The sequence below is a fragment of the Myotis lucifugus genome, unplaced genomic scaffold (assembly GCF_000147115.1).
Source record: "Myotis lucifugus unplaced genomic scaffold, Myoluc2.0 scaffold_153, whole genome shotgun sequence".
Classification (NCBI taxonomy): Eukaryota; Metazoa; Chordata; class Mammalia; order Chiroptera; family Vespertilionidae; genus Myotis; species Myotis lucifugus.
This window is the reverse complement of record NW_005871201.1, coordinates 1,254,748-1,274,629: the sequence shown is the minus strand read 5'-3', so window position 1 is coordinate 1,274,629 and position 19,882 is coordinate 1,254,748. Positions and strand designations below refer to the sequence as shown.

Below are 19,882 nucleotides of genomic sequence, written 5' to 3'. Positions count from 1 at the left end.
TGATAACATGGAAATACCATATATATTTTAAAGCAATATCACTCACAAATCAATGAAAGAACAAATGACATATGCTATTATTTTTGTATTGCAACAGAATATAAACAGTTCCTGTCCTTTGGTTGATATGAATTTCTGTAACATGGAAAAATTAAATATTTTTGTCCAATGTTCCTCAATGCAAAGTATTTGTCATTTAACAAATATTTATTGAGCTACTATTAAGTGCCTTTTAGTGGTTAAGTACTTTTAGTGGTTAAGTACAGTGAAAAAATAGAAAAAATCCATTATAAATTTTTATATTAATAGAAAGACATGTAGAAATAAACATAACATATAAATTACATGTTATGCAATTAAAAGTTTTATGTAACAAATTCCAATGCAGGGCAAGAGAATCAGGAGGATAGGAACAGTAAGAGGGGTTGGGAAGTGTTGGGAGAAGGCAGTTTTTAGTAATAAACCAGATGGTCAGAGAGGGCTCACTGAAATGTAAAATTTGAGCCATGGATTTTACAAGGAATAATGGCAGGTGTTGGTGTTATGTCCTGTATGCATTTACCCAAATTTAGACAATTCTTATTCAACAATGTCCCATACTCTCCAGGTAAAATTATATATTTACAGTGTTGTCCAGCTTCTCATAACTGTGAAAATCACTTTTATCAATTAAAAATAGCAAAAATTAAGACAATATTTCAATTTCAAGACCTGTGTGTCTTCTCTATCACCCAGCCAAGTGGATCAGGCTGTGACCTTATTATCCAGGCTTCCAAGAATAATTCACCCACGTGGTACACATGTCAGTCTCGCATTTTCTAAGAACTTGGCCTGAATATGTTGATTTTATGTACCTATGCAGATATAGTCATATGAAAGAAATAATTTTGCTAAGTTTGTAATGCAATTTCTTCAAACCTGATTAGGTAACATACTAGTTCATAATAATATTCCTGGGATTACTCGAAAATATAAAAATATGTTTAATCATAGAACTTAAAACAAGAACATTATTTTGCCTATTTTCCTAGCAGTCATAAAAATCAGAAAATGCCCTTGTATATGCACATCTTTTAAAGTGACTTATGACCATGGATTTTCATGGTCGTGATGCTCACATTAGGCAAAGCCATGATAGAATATGCCTTTTAATTGTGAAACAGCCTGCCTCTATCACAGAGAGTGAAGGGGCCACATGGATGCAACCAAAATAACACATAGAGATGATTCCACACAGTATCCATCCTCTTACTGGACTTTTGAATGTACAGTGCTCTTGTCAAAAATGTACATGTTGAACAAGCATATTTTTAAGAAAGCCCGAGTATGAGTCGCCACATAAAACTTTCAACCTCATATAAACTCACCAAGTGCAGAGCACAGCAAAAAGCATGTGCTCACCATTTTCAGATGCTTAAATAGCTACCGATTTTATGTACTAGATGTTCAGTCTAAGTGGATGAATCAGACACAGTTTTCAGTACCCACAGTGATTGTTGACAGTGACCTAGAGTTCTTAACGTAGTGACACCGCTGTTTTGGCCTTAGAATGTTTCAGGTTTTCTTATATCCTTTACAGTTGTGCAGCCTAAGAGAGCAAGAAACAATTACTGATAAAGGGAATGCAAGGCACTTGATGAATTGCAGACCACTTGTGGGAACAGAAGAAATACTCATTAGAATCAAGAAGCAGAGACTGAATTTTAAACACCTGGCCTATAGGTATATCTGCTTTAGCAACAGAAATGAATGGTTTCATTACTATTATTGGCTTCATATATGAAGATTTATATGAATTATCTCTTCATTTTAAAAACTCATAAAAATTTTAAAAATATATATTCATTTCCTCTATAATTACTTATAATACTAGAGGCCCGTTGCATGAAGAGATTTGTGCAATAGGCCTTCCCTTCCCCTGGCTGCCGGCACCGGTTTTCCTCCGGCACCTGGGACCCAGGCCTTTGCTCCGGCCGGACGCTTCAGTCTTCGCTCCACTGCTTCTCCCCTACGTATGCAAATTAACCGCCATCTTTTTTGGGTTAATTTGCATATTCTCCTGATTGGCTGGTGGGTGAGCATAGTGGAGGGGCGGTTAATTTACATGTTTGTCTATTATTCCGTAAGATATACCTTTACAACACTTCCAAAATATTTCACTTAAATTACACATTGCCCTAACCAGTTTGGCTCAGTGGATGGAGCGTTGGCCTGCGGACTGAAAGGTCCCAGGTTTGATTCCAGTCAAGGGCATGTATCTTGGTTGCAGGAACATCCCCAGTAGGGAGTGTGCAGGAGGCAGCTGGTCGATTTTTCTCTCTCATTGATGTTTCTAACTCTCTATCCCTCTCCCTTCCTCTCTGTAAAAAATCAATAAAAATATATTTAAAAAATATCATTAAATTACACATTAAAGATTTTAAGAAACTATTACACAAATTTGGGGAATTTAAAAAGCAGAAATTATTTGTAATGATTCAAACAAGTGGAAAACATTTTTCTTTCTTTTTTTAAATCTTTATTGTGATAAGTATTACATGTCCCTTTTTTCCCATTGACCCTTTATAGCTTGCCCCCCCACACTCCACTCAAGGCCTCCACCACCCTATTGTCTATGTCCATGGGTTATGCATACATGCACACAAGTTCTTTGGATGATCTCTTCCCTCCCACTCCCGCCTTCCCTCTGAGATTCCACACTGTGAACCTTTTAATAGCACTCAAAGAACAGCTCTGTTTGTCCTGCTTCTGAGTTTCATCATAATTTTTAATAAGACACGTGATTTCACTTTGTTATTGTTTTATATACTTTCACCATCTTTCTTAGTAATGTCCCAAGATTTTTAATTATGCATCCCCCCCCTCAAAAAAAAGAAAAATCAGAAAACTGGGAAAGAGATAAGAAGAGGAAATGAATGTGGTTTTTATTCAGTGTTTAACACTGAACAAAATACGCCGGAGGAAAAGGAACTGGAATAATGTGTGGGTGGGAGATATTCACATAGCACACAGTCATCACTTATGTGAAGTAAACTAATTCTTTTACAGCCTACATTGAAGGGCAAACCAATCAATTGCTTTTGGATATTTTCCTAGAACAGCTTTATTTTTCCATTAGTAAATGTAATAAGTGATAACATAAGGAAGCTAAGCAGAAGACTACATATCTGAGCGAAGTCTCGCAGGAAATTAGGGCAGATGTATGGGTAATGAGTTTACCCAAATTGAGTTTTGGCCATGACTCAAAAGGCCAGGCCTCTAGGTGCCAAGTTGCCACCTGTGCCCTATATACGGAAGGTGCTCAGACCTGCAGAACAGTTCTTCCCCTAATGATTTCTGGGTCACACTCACCTGAGCTCAGGCACTGAATCAAGACTCACTTCTGGACCAAACCTTGATATTCACCTTGGCTGTGTACATTTTCTAATCTCTTTCTTTAAAACAAAACAAAACAAACAAACCAAAAAAAAAAAACATTATAAAAGTGTAAGTTCTGCCTCAATCAGGACAGATTCAGCCCTTGTTACTGCTGACCCAGAATGACATGTCCAGTCCAGAGAACCCACGCAGCTCCACGTCCAGGGCCCCGGGCCAGTTCTCTCTGCTCCACCAACCTTCGCCCTGGGCTTCCATTATGAAGGTGGCATTATAGTCACCATGTAACTTCTGGAGCACTCACCTTCATGTCCTCCTTTTATAAGGAAGAAGAGGAAGGGCAAATAGTGACCCCCCCCTTCAAGTCACCCCCCTGCCCTTCTTCACGATCTATCCTGGAAGCCCTGGTTCATAGCTTCTGGTAGTATTGTGTTGTCTACTCATACCTATGAGGGAGCATAGCAAACGTAATTTCTAACTAGAAACATTTTTGACACTATCAAAATAATGTTTCTTTAAGGAAGAAAGGGTGAAGGGGGATTGAATAGGCAACCGGGAATTTCTGCCATATTTTATATTTTAAGTTAGATCAGTTATCTAACACTGTTTCAGCAAATAGGTATAGCTAGTAGCCTCTAGATGGCTGTGCCTTAGCTTTGGGACAGTGTGCAGACACCAATAATGTTTAAAGTTTCGTTTGTGTAAGAACAGAAAGGGGATGCCTGGCTGGTTTGGCTCACTGGATAGAGCGTCGGCCTGGGGACTGAAGGTTCCCAGGTTTGATTCCGGTCAACGGCATGTACCTTGGTTGCGGGCACACCCCCAGTGGGGGATGTGCAGGAGGCAGCTGATCGATGCTTCTCTCTCATCGATGCTTCTAACTCTCTATCCCTCTCCCTCTTCTCTGTAAAAAATCAATAAAAAATATATTTTTTAAAAAAAGAACAGAAAGGGGGTTTGCATAATATACAGCTTTAGAAGATTCCAGTCCACAGGGCTGTGGTTGATTAGAAATGCCCTTCAGAATCCCCTGAACTGTCCTAGAGTCATTGATGCCCCTCACTCCAGCCTGTTGCTGTGGAAAGTCTTCTTCTTGATATTTCTTCTTTTGATAGCTCTTAGCAGTGCCACGTCCAGAATTTCTGTTGGAGTTTGAGAGTGGAGTCTGAGAGGGAGGCCTATGGAGTGTCGGCAGCTGCAGAAGCAAAGCCTTTTACATAGGATTGAGGAAATGCCCTGGTCCACGTCGAAGACTTGGACAAACAGATTGTGGGTCTGGAACCCCCTTTCCTGCCATTTGCTGCCACTGCTGCTTGGGAGCCTGCTCACCTCCTGATCCCTGACATCGCAGCTCACAGAAGAGCAGCAAATGTCTGGAATGCTTCCAGCTCCCCCTTTGCCCTTTTGTCCATCTTTCCCAGATTCCTGACACTGGTGGGTTCAGAGTCTAATTTAGCAAATGAATGATAGCAGGACAAGAGAGATGCTGATAGGATAATGCAGGGGTCCTCAAACTTTTTAAACAGGGGGCCAGTTCACTGTCCCTCAGACCATTGGAGGGCTGGACTATAGTTTAAAAAAAAAACTATGAACAAATTCCTATGCACATTGCACATATCTTATTTTGAAGTAAAAAAAACAAAACGGGAACAAATACAATATTTTGAGGACCCCTGGGATAATGGAAGGGAAAATGGAAATAATAACAAATCTAGCCAAGATCCTTTATTGTCTATCAAAAGCTTATCTTCATTTTTCTTGAGGATCTCAATTAATCTTTCCTATAACACTTCACAATAGGTAATGTTATTATCCCCATTTTATAAATAAGGAGACACAGACTGGGAGTAAAGTAACTACTCAAAATTACAGTTCGTAACAGACACAGGTGACTCGGACCCGTGACTCTGCACAGTGATTCTTCTGCAGGGGGGGAGGGAGACACACCAGAAACATCATAACCCTCCTCTCTCTCCCTCAATCAAAATGCACCCACCTCAGTTGATTGGCTTGATGGAAAAGTGGGCGCTTGCGGCAGGAAAATGGAATGGGTGCCTAGGACAGAGCGCAATGTTGCAAAGCCTACCTATCACACACCTGCCTCCTCCAGACAGTTCTCCTCTCACTCCTCATGGCATTTGTCCCTTAAAATCCCAGACGATGTCCTTTTAACATCAGGGGTACATCAGAGTTACCAGTCCTTCCCATTCCTCAGTCCTCCAGACACCAGCCCCACCACGATTTTCAATCCCTGCAGAAATCAATCCTCATTCGTCTCCAAACTCCACCGCCCTCTCGCTGACCCCTCCCAGGTCTGGTCTCCTCTAGTCTGTCACTCTGCACCCAGAGCTTCCTGCATTCCATCTGACACATGAGAAAGTCCAAACAAGGGACAGGTAACTAGGTTGGATGTCACCTGCTGATGTGTTTACAGCGGCTCATTTGAGTTACTTCAGGCTGGTCAGAAATGTATCCTGGAAATAGTATGGAGTAAAATCAGATCTGTTCTCTTGCAAATATGTTTATCTTATTTTTAATTCACCAAATATTTACTATTTTATGAAAAGCTAAAAATACATGTAAAATACTAGGAATATATACATGGAATGTACAGTCCACAGGAGAGGACAGATAAGCAGGCAGTTAGGCCCCAGCGTAAGTGCTGCGATGGAGCTCGAGGTGCTGTGGGAACACGAAGGGGAGGGTTTCCAATACATAAAGGGGCTCTGGGAAGATTTTCCAGAAGAAATAAAGGCTGCCCTGGGACCCAAGTTTGTAAAGGAGTTAGATGAAATTATAGAGAAGGTGACAAAGCTTTTTTTTTTTTAAATGATGAGATATTTTGAAGTAGTTCTACAAAAATAAGTGGTGGTGCAACTATGACTCATTGTGAGCAATATTTATTGTTTTTCTTTGTGAGCTTATTCTAGATGCATAGATATGTCATCCGAAAATGCTGTTTCTGTTTGTGAATATTACAGCTTACCCCCCTTTTCCCTGATAAAGACTAAAACTCTGTTATTAAGTGGAGTAAAAAGCTACTTTGTTTTTCCCAGCTTATATTTTTATGTAAGTATAAAGTGCTGAATAAAGAAAAAAAGGTTTTGCTGAACAATATAATTAAGGCTTCTTTCTGTACATTCTAATTTATAGCTGGTGTCTTCTGTCATTAGGGAAAGATATATCATACATATAGATTATATAGGGTGTCCCAAAAATGTATACATATACTTTGAATAATAAAGACAGTGTTTATTAAAATACATTTCACTTTCAAAATTGAGCTATCAGCTGTTAAAGTGTGTATACATTTTTGGGATGCCCTGTATACAATATAATGTAAATATACACATATGTAATATCCATAAAGGAATACATGAATGCCTGCACTCATTTTTATTATTATATCCTAAGCTTCTATTGCTGTACTCTAGTTTTAGTACAGATGATAGAATTAAAGACAAGGTTTCATGGTAAATTTAAATAGTTAAAAATTAAGAAGATGCTGTTAATGAAGAGCAGGAAATTATCTTTAAATGCAGAATTGCATTGTCTTTATCTAGACAGAGGAATGTTGATTTGATTTAGAATTAAATAGAATCATGCCTTGAAGTAAATTCTGGTGTGCATATTTTATATCATTGTGTAATATAATGAAATAAAAAAGCAAATGTGTCACAGTGAAAGACACATTTGCTTTTTATTTTTCAGCTTTTATTGTGACAAGTAGGATATGAGCTTTCTATTGAAAATAATTGTCCACTTGAATTGCAAAGCACTTAAGCCTTTTTCTATTAACTTCACTGAAAAGAGCTTTTTAAAATACTTTAATAAATTTTTATGAATAATTTGGCAATTATTGGTGTTTGTGCATTTTTATTCTTATACTTCGAAGATAAATATTTTTAAAACTAGGTTTCAATTAAAAATGCAGAGAAGCCAACATGTGTTAATGTGCCTTTTCCCTTATATGATTTATTGCTTTGACTCTGAGTAAAAGCATCGTGAGAGATTTAGCTGAAAGATTTAAGATTAATTTACACTTGTTTCAACAAAATATAAATATAAACCAAAAATTTTCTTTGTATTCAAGATGATCAGGGATGTCCAAGATAAAAAGATACATTACAAATGTGAGAAAACAATAGAAACACACACACACACACACACACACACACACACACACACACCCCACCTCCGAGTATGTCGAAGGTAAAAGCCAGTTGCAGAGTTAGAGAAATTGATCAGGGTAAATGGGAAAGGCACTCACTGGAGTAAAAAGTACCAGCCTTGCTTTTTATATTTATGATGGTTAAGGCATTGATTCTCTTTGGCTTCCATTCTTTCTACCTCTAAAAAAAGAACAAGTTGACGACACCATTGCGGATGAAGGTTGCTGTTAAGAAACTGTATGATTTTAGGAGATGCTTGCTCATTCAGCAGCCTGCCTGGGGCTGTATTGATTATGAACAATGAGTCTACCTTTCAGCGAACACTCACCACCATCAGAGCATGTTCTGTCTCATCCGAGCCTCACAACCCCAGGACACGGGTAGGCTGCCAGGTTCTGAGCTTATTTCTTGTGACTATATTGGTGGCATGGACTTTCAGGTCATAGGTATTTTCACTGCAGCTGAACCGTGTCCCTCTCCCCAGGGGCACCAGTAGCCTAATGATTGACTCCTGAACAGCCTTGCAGTCCCCCCCCCCCAGCTGAAGGATGGGACATCCTCTCAAATTCACCATTTCCTGGGGAAGTTATATTCTTTGATCTTTGTGAAAGGTACACATGCTTTTGAGGGGTAGATGTGTTATCTACTCTTAAGAGAATGCTTTAATGCCACACTAGAAATAATTGTTCTAAAGTCATTTGTGTAAATATAAGTTAAAGGTTTATAATATTCACTTAAATAGTAAACCTCTTAAATATTGACACACTTATATAGAGCCCTACTTGATTTAAATATTAAATGCTAGACTAGTACACAGCTGCCGTACGTACAGGTTAGTACCGCTGAGGAAACACTAGAGCTGATGTCTACTCCTGCTGCCCTTCGTCCGCTGTGTGTTTCTGCTCCTGGTTGGTCTGTGACCTGTAGGCCCGCCCGGTTTTCAGCTACCTCCTGGCTGCCTGCTATGCACAGGAGCCTGCAGCATGTCACCAGGGTAAGGCCCCCTGCTTCTATCCACCCACAGTCCTGTGTTCTCCCTCACCTGGTTGTTTTCTTTCCCAGTAGATGAGACTGTCGTGTGTAATTTTTTCAGGGCTATTTGAATTTTAACATTCCCTTGCTTAAACCAAATTAATCAAGCAGAACAACGGCTCATCTTACATGAGAATGAATGTTCCAGGGATGTGCTGAACTTGACCGCCTGCCATGCTTCAGTACTTAGCATAGGTTCGCCTTACAGGCACGAATGGATGAGTCAGTGACCTTGAACCTCCTCTTTGAAGCAAGTAACACATCAGTTAGCATTAAAATTATCCCTGTTAACAGATTCAAGTGATCTCCCAAAGGCATGCTTTACGGCAACTTTATCTGCGTCTGTAAATGATTTAATTCTAGAATGATGAGAAATGAAACTGTTAAATATAGGAGATGGTTGGAGTATCAGAGTCAGGTGAACAGTGCTGAGGACATTCATTGGTTTTTCCTCTTGTAGATGGGATTCAACTACAAAATTCTAAGCAGTGTTTAAAATGGTTCACTAAATGTTCAGTCATAGCAGATTGATTGAATAAACTTTCACCCACTTATGCAATGAATTAAGAGGCAGATGTTTTAGGTATATTAGCAATTAGAACCCATACGTATTATTGAATGAAAGACTATTTACAAAAATGGAAGCATTGATTTCACCACTAAAAAATATTTTTTTCTTAGGTTGCACACGGGAGCTTTTCCTGTCCCCTTCTCCTACCCCCAGGGGCTTCCCCTTCGCCATTCCTTCTCTTAAGCGCCAAGGGACCTTCTTTTGCTTCTGTAACTTTTTTCCTGAGCCTATGCAGCCCAGTTGGCTCACTTCTACTACCTCTGTATCTTTGAAAATAAACTCTCTCTTAAATTTTTTTAAAATATTTATACATAATTATAGAAAAAAGTATATTAATAGGCATATATCTAGGAAGAACTATACCAAAATATTACCAACAGTTAAATAGTCACCTAGTCCAGATATTAGACCTGAATTTGCTCTCCATGCTCTGGGAGACAAGTCTATTTGAACATAAAATTCAAAAAATTTTGTTAGATATTTAAAAACACATATTCATATTTGCATGAATATATAATATTCACTTAATACTGGTTTTATTGCATACCCCTCAATAGTGGTATCACTGTAAAGTCTCATTGCCAACATGTTAGTTAAATATTTAAAGAGGCATGATTTATTTTTCCATATATTGTTTATTCAAATTTGCTACTTGAATATGCCTATTCTGATTTGAAAATTAACAGTAAAATTAATACCTCCCTATTTTAGTCAGCTCAGGCTGCTATAACAAAATACCATAGACCCAGTGGCTTAACCAGGACATGTATTTCTCACAGTCGTGGAGACTGGGAAGTTCAAGATCAAAGTGCTGGCAGATTGGATGTCTGTTTGCAGATGACCATGTTCTTGCTGTGTCCTTACATGGCATAGAGAGAGAGCAAAGTCACTCGTCTGCTGTTGTAAGAGCACTAATCCCTGCATGAGGACTCTGCCTTCTGGACCTAATCACCTCCCAAAGGCCCCATCTCCAGTCACTGTCACCTTGGGGGTCAGGGCTTCAACATGAAATTTGGGGGGGGGGACACAGTCCAATCAGTCGCATTCCCTCTTAAATACTGGTTATCTATGAAACTGGTTGATGGCTAACAATAAAGGTTGTCAAATCCTTAGAACAACTTTGTGGCATTGAGAATGTTTTTACCCTTTCAGGCAAAAATGCTGTCTTCACCTGCTGCTCTTAAAAAATTATTTTTAAATATTTGTATTTAAAATTTAATCCTAAAAGTCTTAGCCTTCCTCTCTTTCTGGATATGTGACTCAGAAATTGGGCCCTTGAATACACCAAAATACAAAAGTATTCTCTTCTGCTAACTCTCCTACTATATAAATATACTAAAGGAATGAACTAATGTGGAGCCAGAATCAAGGCTGAATTTAGCAGACAGCATGACAGTGATTTGTGAGTCTGAATTCTGGGTGAAAGCCTGGATAATAATGATAGTAACCTTCTGGATGCCTCCATTTAGGGCTTGTCAGAAGTACTGAATTCTATTGCATTTCACTCTTGCCAACTCAATAGGAATAAGTCCAAATCTCCAGTTTTTTAGAATGTGTTTTGGTTCAGACTCAGCATCTGTTACAGGGTTAGCCTGCTAGCTCAAATTGATAAGGGATCTGGAAACACAATGGGGTTCATGTTGTCAGATTCAATATCAGAGGAGACCAATATGTCAGTTAATTTAAAATAGTCTCAAAAGCTCAAAATAGTTTGTACCATTGTTAAAAAAATATTGCCAATCCTGCAATATATTTTAAATTCTGCAATGATAGCATGCATTCAGAACATAGAAAGTGAGTTCTTCTATTTAATAATAATTTTATGGTTATAGAACCTGTGACAATGGACATAAAAGTAATTAAAACTGTTTTCATACAATCATTATGTGTAATCAAAATTTAATTAATCACTAGTTTATTTTATGTGCTTATTATACAAGCCTCTATAACATTATTGATACTCAAACAACAAAGACTCAGATTTCAATTAGTTTCCACTAGAATTAACAAGAAAATAAATACAAGGTGGGGGGCAAAACAAGGTTTACAGTGCTTTGTATGGAAAATGCTACAATAATTGATAAATAATACAAGAATAAACTATGTGTTTCACATACTCCCAACTTTTGCCCTACCCTGTATGTCATTTAGAATAGATCACTTAGATTTTTGAAGTAGTTTTTGTACATGGGGACAAACTGTAGTCTAGCTTCATACCTCTGCATGTGGCCTTCCAATTTTGTCAGCACCATTTCTTGAAGAGGCTTTCTTTATTCCTTTGTATGTTTTCTAATCCTTTGTCAAAAATTATTTGCCCATGCATATGTGGTTTTATTTCTGGGCTTTCAATTCTGTCACACTGGGCTGTGTATCTGTTTTCTGCCAGTACTGTTCAGCATTGATTATTGTAGCTCTGTAGTATAATTTGACGTCAGGTAGTGTGATACCTCTGACTTTGTTCCATTTTTCTCAGGAGTGCTTTGGTATTTTTTTAATTTCTTTTAAAAATAAGTTTTTATTGATTTTTAAAGAGAGGGAAAGAGATAGGGATGGAGAGATAGAAACATCGATGAGAGAGACACATTGATTGGCTGTATTTTGCACAGCCACCCACTGGGGATTGAGCCCCCAACCTAGGTATGTGCCCTGGACTGGTAATCGAACCTGTGACCTTTTTGTTCCTGGGTAAGTGCTCAACCACTGAGCCCACGCCAATAGAGTTACTTTCTTATTTTTAAGTAAGTGACACCTGGATGACAATCTTTACATGCTATTTATTTTATAGAAACATGAAATTAACTTAATATTGACAGGTGGCAGATTTCACACATTTATTATCCAATTATTCAACATATGTTTATCAAAATTAACCCTGAGCCTATTCTGAGAAATTAAGCTGTTTTTAAAGCAAACTCTAGTTTTTTTATAAAAAAAATAAACCCTGAGCCAAAGACCTTGAGAAATTAAGATAGTTATATGTGATTCTCCCCATTATGTTTATATTTTAATGGAGACAGTAGACGAGAGAATCATAAAATGTTCAACTATGATGACCAAAAGTAGTACATGTAGAAGCTCATATATAGGAGTGAGATGGTGGACAATTAATCTTGGAAGAGACTATTACTATGGGAATGCAGCAGAGAAGGGAATTGACAATTTGGATAAGACATTGGTTGAAATAATGGCTTTTTGTGTCAGACTAGATAAGGAAGTGATGATGAGCAGAGAAAAAAGAATGGAAGAAAATAGGACTTTTCAAAGATTAGCCATCTCAAACCAAAAGACAGTTTGGAAAGAATAAGACAGTGAAAAATATAAACTAGACAAAAAAGATGTGTTCAGAGAAGTAAGTTTTGGTGATAAAAAGCTTGAATAAGTATAAACTACAATGATGAAAATGTCTATATGAACATTGGTCATGTAACCAGGGTATGACAAAGGATGACAGATGTTCTGAAATTAATGGATACTAAAATCACAAACAGAATCTGTACATAAATGTATTTCATTGCAGATACGGATTTGGATTATTTTCAAATCAGAATCTCCATTCTGTTATCCCAAAATGTATTTGGTAAAATATATCATAATCCCAAAGATTCCCATTTAGGAAAATGTACCACTTGTTTCTAAACTGGGAACTAATTTCCCTCCCTCCCTCCCGACCTCCCTCTTGATCTTCCTCCTTTCCAACCTTCCTTCCTTCCTTCCTTCCTTCCTTCCTTCCTTCCTTCCTTCCTTCCTTCCTTCCTTCCTTCCTTCCTTCCTTCCTGAAAGAGCATGCAGTTAGCCATTGGATTTGAATAAATCTTTTTACAATAGGGTTGATAATGCAAATAATTGAGGAAAGGATGCATTATAACTTTGCCAAAAGTTGTTTATTTTCTAAGTTTTTGGTTTCTTTTTGAGAAGTTGCAGTAATAATATGGTGTGTTTCTTCACTTACTGGGTTTTGTCAAATGTCAGAATATGTGACTGAGTCACTAAAAATTGTCGTTCTGTTATACTGTCTTCATGCCCAAAACATGAACTTAGTGGTTTCTTTCCGAAGGCATTTGCCAGCACCACTTTTTCTTCCAGAGCATCTCCTACACAAATCCTCTCATATAAATTAGTGTTTCAGGCTCCACTAACTCATGTGGCCAGCGCAGCGAAGTGGCATGCCAATGCATGATGGAGGTCTGCTGGCCATGGCTAGAAGATGGGGGAGAAGGGCTGTTTTCATCTTAGCAATATATTCAGAAGACGGCTTTCCTTCCTCTCGCCTCTCCTGTCGCCTCCTGGAGAAGGGTACCACGTGCTGTTTTGCACCCTACTTTTCTAGACTGTCGATGTTGAGAAGGACTAGACTGTGCAATTTGTCCAAATATAATGGTGTCTACTACATTTTATTCAGCTACATTTTATCTGATGACAGCTGCATTATGAAGCTTTATTTACTTAATTTGTTAACAAAGGTGTAGGGACCTTATTTACATAACACAGTGTTTTACCTCTTCTGGACCTTTCAACTTCTGTGTGTGTATGTTGGCTTCCTTGTGTTTTCATTTCTTCACATTGTACTTCTTTCTTTCTAAAATAAAGGGTGTCACTTGCTGTAGCTCCTTTCTTTTCATTGAAAAGCGAAGGGGAAATTTTGGAAACTGATTAACGCAGCATCAGGACCAGAACGCCAGTCTCCTGGTTTCAGGCCATGTGTCTCCCCAACAGACAACTTCTGAAGTCCTGACCTGGCAAAATTTCCTGTTTGGTGCCTTTTTATTTCATGTTAACTTTGTTTGTCTCTAATATTAAAAAAGTAATTGCTCAAAAGTTAAAAAGATACAAAGGGTGTCCCAAAAAATGTACGCACACTTTGAATGATTATAAAGTCAGTGTTTATTAGCATACGATTTATTTTCAAAATTTGAAATAATCTACAGAAATGAATACTTTTTTTCAATGCCTTTTTTCAAACTAATGACTGTTCTGGTCCAGGCACTACTGATAATGTGAAGCAATGGATTTGCAAACATTAAGAATCATTTTGTTCGGTATTTGTGTGCCCTCAATTCATCGACTGTTACCAGTTTTGTACCGTAAACTTTATATTTTATGTAGCCCCATAAAAAGTCTAGTGGCACATTAGGATAAATTTTCTTTATTCAAAGCTTAGTCTGGCTTCACCAATTATATCAAATCAGTTAAACCTGAAAAGGAATGAAAATTCAGTAAGTTATCAGCTATTAAAGTGTGTATACATTTTTTGGACACACTATGTACTATGTAGTTAGCAATGTAATGTTTAATTAAAATATAGGGTGTACCAAGAAAATGTATACACACACTTTAAATAGTTATAAAGGCATTGTTTATTAAAATACATTTCACTTTCAAAATTCAGCTCTGAGCTGTTGAAGTGTGTATACATTTTTTGGGACACCTTGTATATATAACCAAATTTAAAAATTTTTACCACCCTAGAAACACTATCATTTTCAATATTTTTTTAATATATTTTATTGATTTTTTACAGAGAGGAAGGGAGAGAGATAGAGAGTTAGAAACATCGATGAGAGAGAAACATCGACCAGCTGCCTCCCGCACACCCCCCACTGGAGATGTGCCCGCAACCAAGGCACACGCCCCTGACCGGAATCGAACCCGGGACCCTTTAGTCTGCAGGCCGACGCTCTATCCACTGAGCCAAACCGGTTTCGGCCATTTTCAATATTTTAAGTAAAAAAAAAAATTAGTTGATGTGCCAAACATTTATCATTACTTGTGTATTTAACAAAGTTTATGAATGAGACATCTAAAACACTGGAGTGGATTCTTTCTCACAGAATTTATATAAAGTAGAAGAAATAACATTTGTGGTATACTTTAAAAATATGTTAGCAAGAGACCACCAAAATATATTATGCATTTTATATATGTCTTAGAGACAGTTCAATAGAATTTGGTTAACTGAGGGTTAGTGCAAAAATTCTTTCTAAATTACATCTGAATGGAATGGAAAAATAATGCATATTCTTACTTGGTAATTTCAAAGCAATTTACCAGATACATACTGACTGTATATCTGTCAGTCTATAGGAAAACAGTTTGCAGAGTACATAAAATTTGTTTAAATATTCTCTGCTCTGTGTGCGTTCATAGTTCAGTCAGAGCTTGGAGACTGAATTTTCTCTGTCTTAAGAGCATTCATTATTTAAATGAATTTAAAAATACAAATTGATGAAGTGAATTCTCCAAAGTAAAATATCTCTTCTTATCAAGTTTAGGTGCATTTCTCCATTCTGCAAATTTATGTGATTGGTTTTTTATACTGGGAAAATGAACTAGTAACAAAAACTAGAATAATTACACTATCTATAGCTCAAAATGTAGAGAAAACTAAGTTTGTACTTATTGGAGCATGTAACATTAGAAATCTGATGAGACAGCAGTTATACAAAAGAGAGCGAGCAAAAGATTTGCATGAAACTATAAAAATACTAATGAGACTATTGTTAGCAAAATGTTATGTCTAAAATGAATTATTCCTCAACCCTGTCCCAAAAACACAGCATTATGGAAATATCATTTGAAATTCATTCACAAAACCTCTGCAGAATTCATAAGCTATTGCTAATGTGGTTATTTGCTTTTTTTTACCCTCTTTCTCTACACACAAGCACACATTCACACACACTTATGTAGCCATTTCTGGTTGGTTTTTTATTTTCTAGTATGTACTAGAGAAGGACAGAGATTATTAAATTTTATATTAAAAATTTTTTATTTCTAATTTAAGTTTTCAAGATAAGATTTGCCAAAGAAGAATTTCAGGAAAAAATAATTATATTTATTAAATCAATATTTTAGTGTCTACCTTACCCTGAAATTGTGTTTGGGGTAAAGCTAGTGTAGAAAAAGTTAATGATTCTAACAAAAAAGTAATCAAGCAATTATAGCGATTTGCTATTGCCATGATATCAAGTAGTATAATCAGTAGTACTACATCATGTTCCTTTTTTAATTTCATTTTTATTATTGCTTCATTTGTACTGTATTTTACAAAAGTGTCCGCCTGCCCACCACAGAGAGGGTGGGGCCCTTTGAGGAACTCTGAAGTAATTGTTTGGGTTCTTGGGGGAGAATAAGATAAGGTTATTATTAAAAATTAGTAGGGACTTGTTTTGAATAGAAGACATACTATTCTGAGGCGAGGAAAAAAATAGTAAAAAAAACTGCTGATATCTGTTTGTTTGAAGGGATGGGAGGGCAGAGTTGAGGAAACATAAACATTAGAATGCTGCTTTCCTCTAGAAAAGGTAAAACTGTAAGCCAAAACTGAGCAGAACAGTCATGGGTTTGGGGGAAATGGAGAGAAAGTATAGGATAGATGGTGTTAGAACTGGATCAAAACCAAGGGCCTCAAATAAGGTTGATACCCTTAAAAAAAATGTTAGTAGCCACAATCTACATTTGCTTTAAAGTGCTCTTCAGTAGCTCAGGTACAGAAGGTGACTGTTTTGACTGATCAGAAGTTGACATTCTGATCAATGGAAAAACAATCCTTAATAAATGGAGATGTGTGGTGGGTGGAGACCGAGAGGTTGATAAATGCCAGAAATGAGGTTATGGGTGGAGCAGCCAAGTAGATGAACACTAAAGAAAAAGGATTTTTTTATGCAGTGAGACAAATAATTGTCTGAAAGTGGCAAAAGGAAGATGGGAAAATGAGGGCACTGCCATCAGAAGCTAAAGCTGATGAAATATGAAAGAACTGAACTGACTCTTTAAGAAAACTACTGGAGAATCTTTGGGGAGACAGAGAGGGGGAATCACAAGCCAAGCAGGAGAGGAAGAATTTTATGAAAAGACTGGGGGTGTTGAATGTTAATAAATAACAAGGGAGTTTTTGGAAGGGACAATGGAACAAAGAATCCAGGATAAAAGCACCCAACAGCATGAGGCCCTGACCATCGGTGTGTGAGGTTGGGGAGTGGACCATTGCATTCGGGCATTTACAGAGGCTTCTAGAGATGAGAGGCCCGGGTAGCTGGCTTTTCGGAACGTATGGGCTGGCCATTCCTAAGGAGATCCCAGATAAAGCAGGAGACTAAAAAATTAGTCCAATGACTGTAGTCACCAGTCAGTGTTCAAAGGGGTGACTGTGGAGACTGCTGTTTTCTTGTTTACCAAGTAAGCCCTTTAATAAGGTTTCATCCACTCTTTGTACCTAAAACCTACCTGGTAAGATAATCTGGATCATTTTTAAGGTTAGAATTGCAGAAGATGCTGTAGGACTTTTACAATATTGATTTTATCATTGATTAGGACAAATCCATATTGAATCCTAAGTAGATGTTAGCTGTGAAACAGACTGAGAAGCTAAATGTTTGTATTTCTTGCATTGTATTGACAACATGGCATAGAGATGCTCTGTCAAAAAGATATGTCAAGTTATGCAAGTATAAATTTATAGAGAAACTAAAGAACATAACCATGTTTTATACCTTAACAGTAAGAATGTTCTTTGTCAAGAGAGCCATTCTTGGCCCATTTTATTTTCTTAACATTGCTTTGATTAGAATTCTGATGGTATCTTTGAACCCTTGAATAAATTTTGAGATCATAGAAGCAATCTAGCCTATAAATGGTCCCCTTCTGGGAAGTCAAAGACTAAGGGCAGATCACTGAATGCTATGAAGAGTGTTACATTGCTCTTCATAATTGTTGTGGTTAGGTAAAACATAGTAGATCAAATAGTTAAGGATTGATTAAGGCCCACTGATTTCATAGGTGGTTTATTAGAGTGAGAGTCACCTGAAACCAGTGTATCAGGAAAGAACGTGGAAGCATTTGTAAAGAACTCAGCTAATTTATGAATATCTGCCAAACAGCAGGTTGGGATTTGGCCTTTTAGAAACAGAATGAAATATACATTGCTCCTGGGAAAAATTTTACATATGGTGAACAATTCTGCCAACATTAGGGCAGGATTGGGGGTTCTGAATTAAATTATCTTAATCAGAGCATTTTTTAGTTTTGGAAAGTTGATTAGCTATCTTATCTGGAGTCATTGGACTCCAGCTGGGCAGAACTCTACAACTATAATATTATAAAAAGAATTGAGGGAGGCCCAGCTGGCATGGCTCAGCGGTTGAGCATTGACCTGTGAACCAGGAGGTTATGGGTTTGATTCCCAGTCAGGTTACATGCCCAGGTTGTGGGCTCAATCCCCAGTGTGGGGGCATGCAGGAGGCAGCCGATCAGTGATTCTCTTTCATCATTGATGTTTCTATCTCTCTCTCTCCCTCTCCCTTCCTCTCTGAAATCAATGAAAATATATTTTTAAAAAAGTGAGTGGGGATTTGAGACCAGATCTATTCTTTCACTGAGTCATCTGAACAACACAGTGTTCTGAGCTGGACAAATGTAAAGCAAGTGCCTTCCACTGATATGTTTTGTAGTCTAATTTTTTCATGAAAAGGAAATGAAAGAACTGCTTTTAAAACTTATTTTACTTCTTTTTTTTCCAGTTGACTCTTACAAATACCACTTAAAAGCATATTGCTAGTGGTCAGAACGTCCTGTCTTTCTGCCACCCACACCCTGAGCATGCAAATCAGGTTTTAAGTCAATTCACTAGGAAGATAGAGACTAATTAACTTTTTAATTCCCTGATTAAAAACACAGAAGCGGTTACTTATGCTCTTACTGTTAAACACCTGCAACGTTCTCATTCATTCATGCAACAGTTTACTGAGCATCATCTGTGGTGTTATTTTTGTGTGAAGTCAAGTTTGCAGGAAATAGTATTAATATAATTGATTTAGACAGGAATTCATCACTCAACAATAGATATTCACCTCTTAGATGGGAAAAAACAACAACCAGAAGCTATTGTCATCAATGGTATGGTCTGCTTGACCATATCGTCCAGTAATGTCACACTTAGACACTGAGAAGTTGTGGCAATGCATGGATTAGGTCAGATGTTTACTTCTTGGGTTAGCTTGACTGTCTACAGGTGTCTGAGCTCCATAAGAAAATGGTCTTATCAATCCAAATATTTCATGAGCAAGGTTTTCACAGGGCCATTAATAATCTCAGCAACTGGCCCCTGGTGATTGATGACTGTGCCCGTCAGAGTGGATGAATTATAGGAACTCAAGGGACAACCAGGTGGGGCCCTGGCAGGCACTCCACACACTCATGTGTGTATACATCAAAATGAGCACTATGTACATCATGACGGTCTTCTGTAAGGTAGATAAATCAGGTGGAGATACTTGGATTTGACTATTTACAATTGGCCTCCAATACTAACCAGTGTCAAAATAGCCAACTTGCTTCTGCCTCTTCTAAACTTAGATAGTTCCAAGTTTATCACATTTGAACATATAATGTTAAAGGCCAAAAGGGGAGACAATTTATGAAATTAATTATGTGAATTATTGCTGAGCGCTCTTTATAGTACTAGACTTAGTATATAAATCTTGTACTAATACTGTATGCTAGCTTTGTGAGGTTGGGGATGGATGGGGTAGAGGACAGGCTTGATTCTAGGGATTTTCCTGTTATAGTAGGAGTTCCTTAATCACATGGTAGCACCAAAAATAAATAAGTAAATAAATAATAAATAAGTAAATGGAAACAACGTGTTTCTGATATGTTATGAAAGGCCTTATTTCCCCCCAACAACTTCCTTTATAAAAATAGTGCTTATGCTTCTCTGGAAAACATTTCAGAAGTG

General features: G+C 37.4%; 1 protein-coding gene across 1 annotated transcript in view; it reads left to right on the top strand.

Moving 5' to 3' along the window:
- Positions 1-6,042: 6,042 nt before the first annotated feature.
- Positions 6,043-19,882, top strand: part of LOC111827356 (potassium/sodium hyperpolarization-activated cyclic nucleotide-gated channel 1-like) — a 58,974-nt gene continuing 45,134 nt past the window's right edge. The window contains exon 1 of the mRNA XM_023759393.1: positions 6,043-6,180. Within this exon, the coding sequence (XP_023615161.1) occupies positions 6,043-6,180 (138 nt within the window). The remainder of the gene's footprint in view (positions 6,181-19,882) is intronic.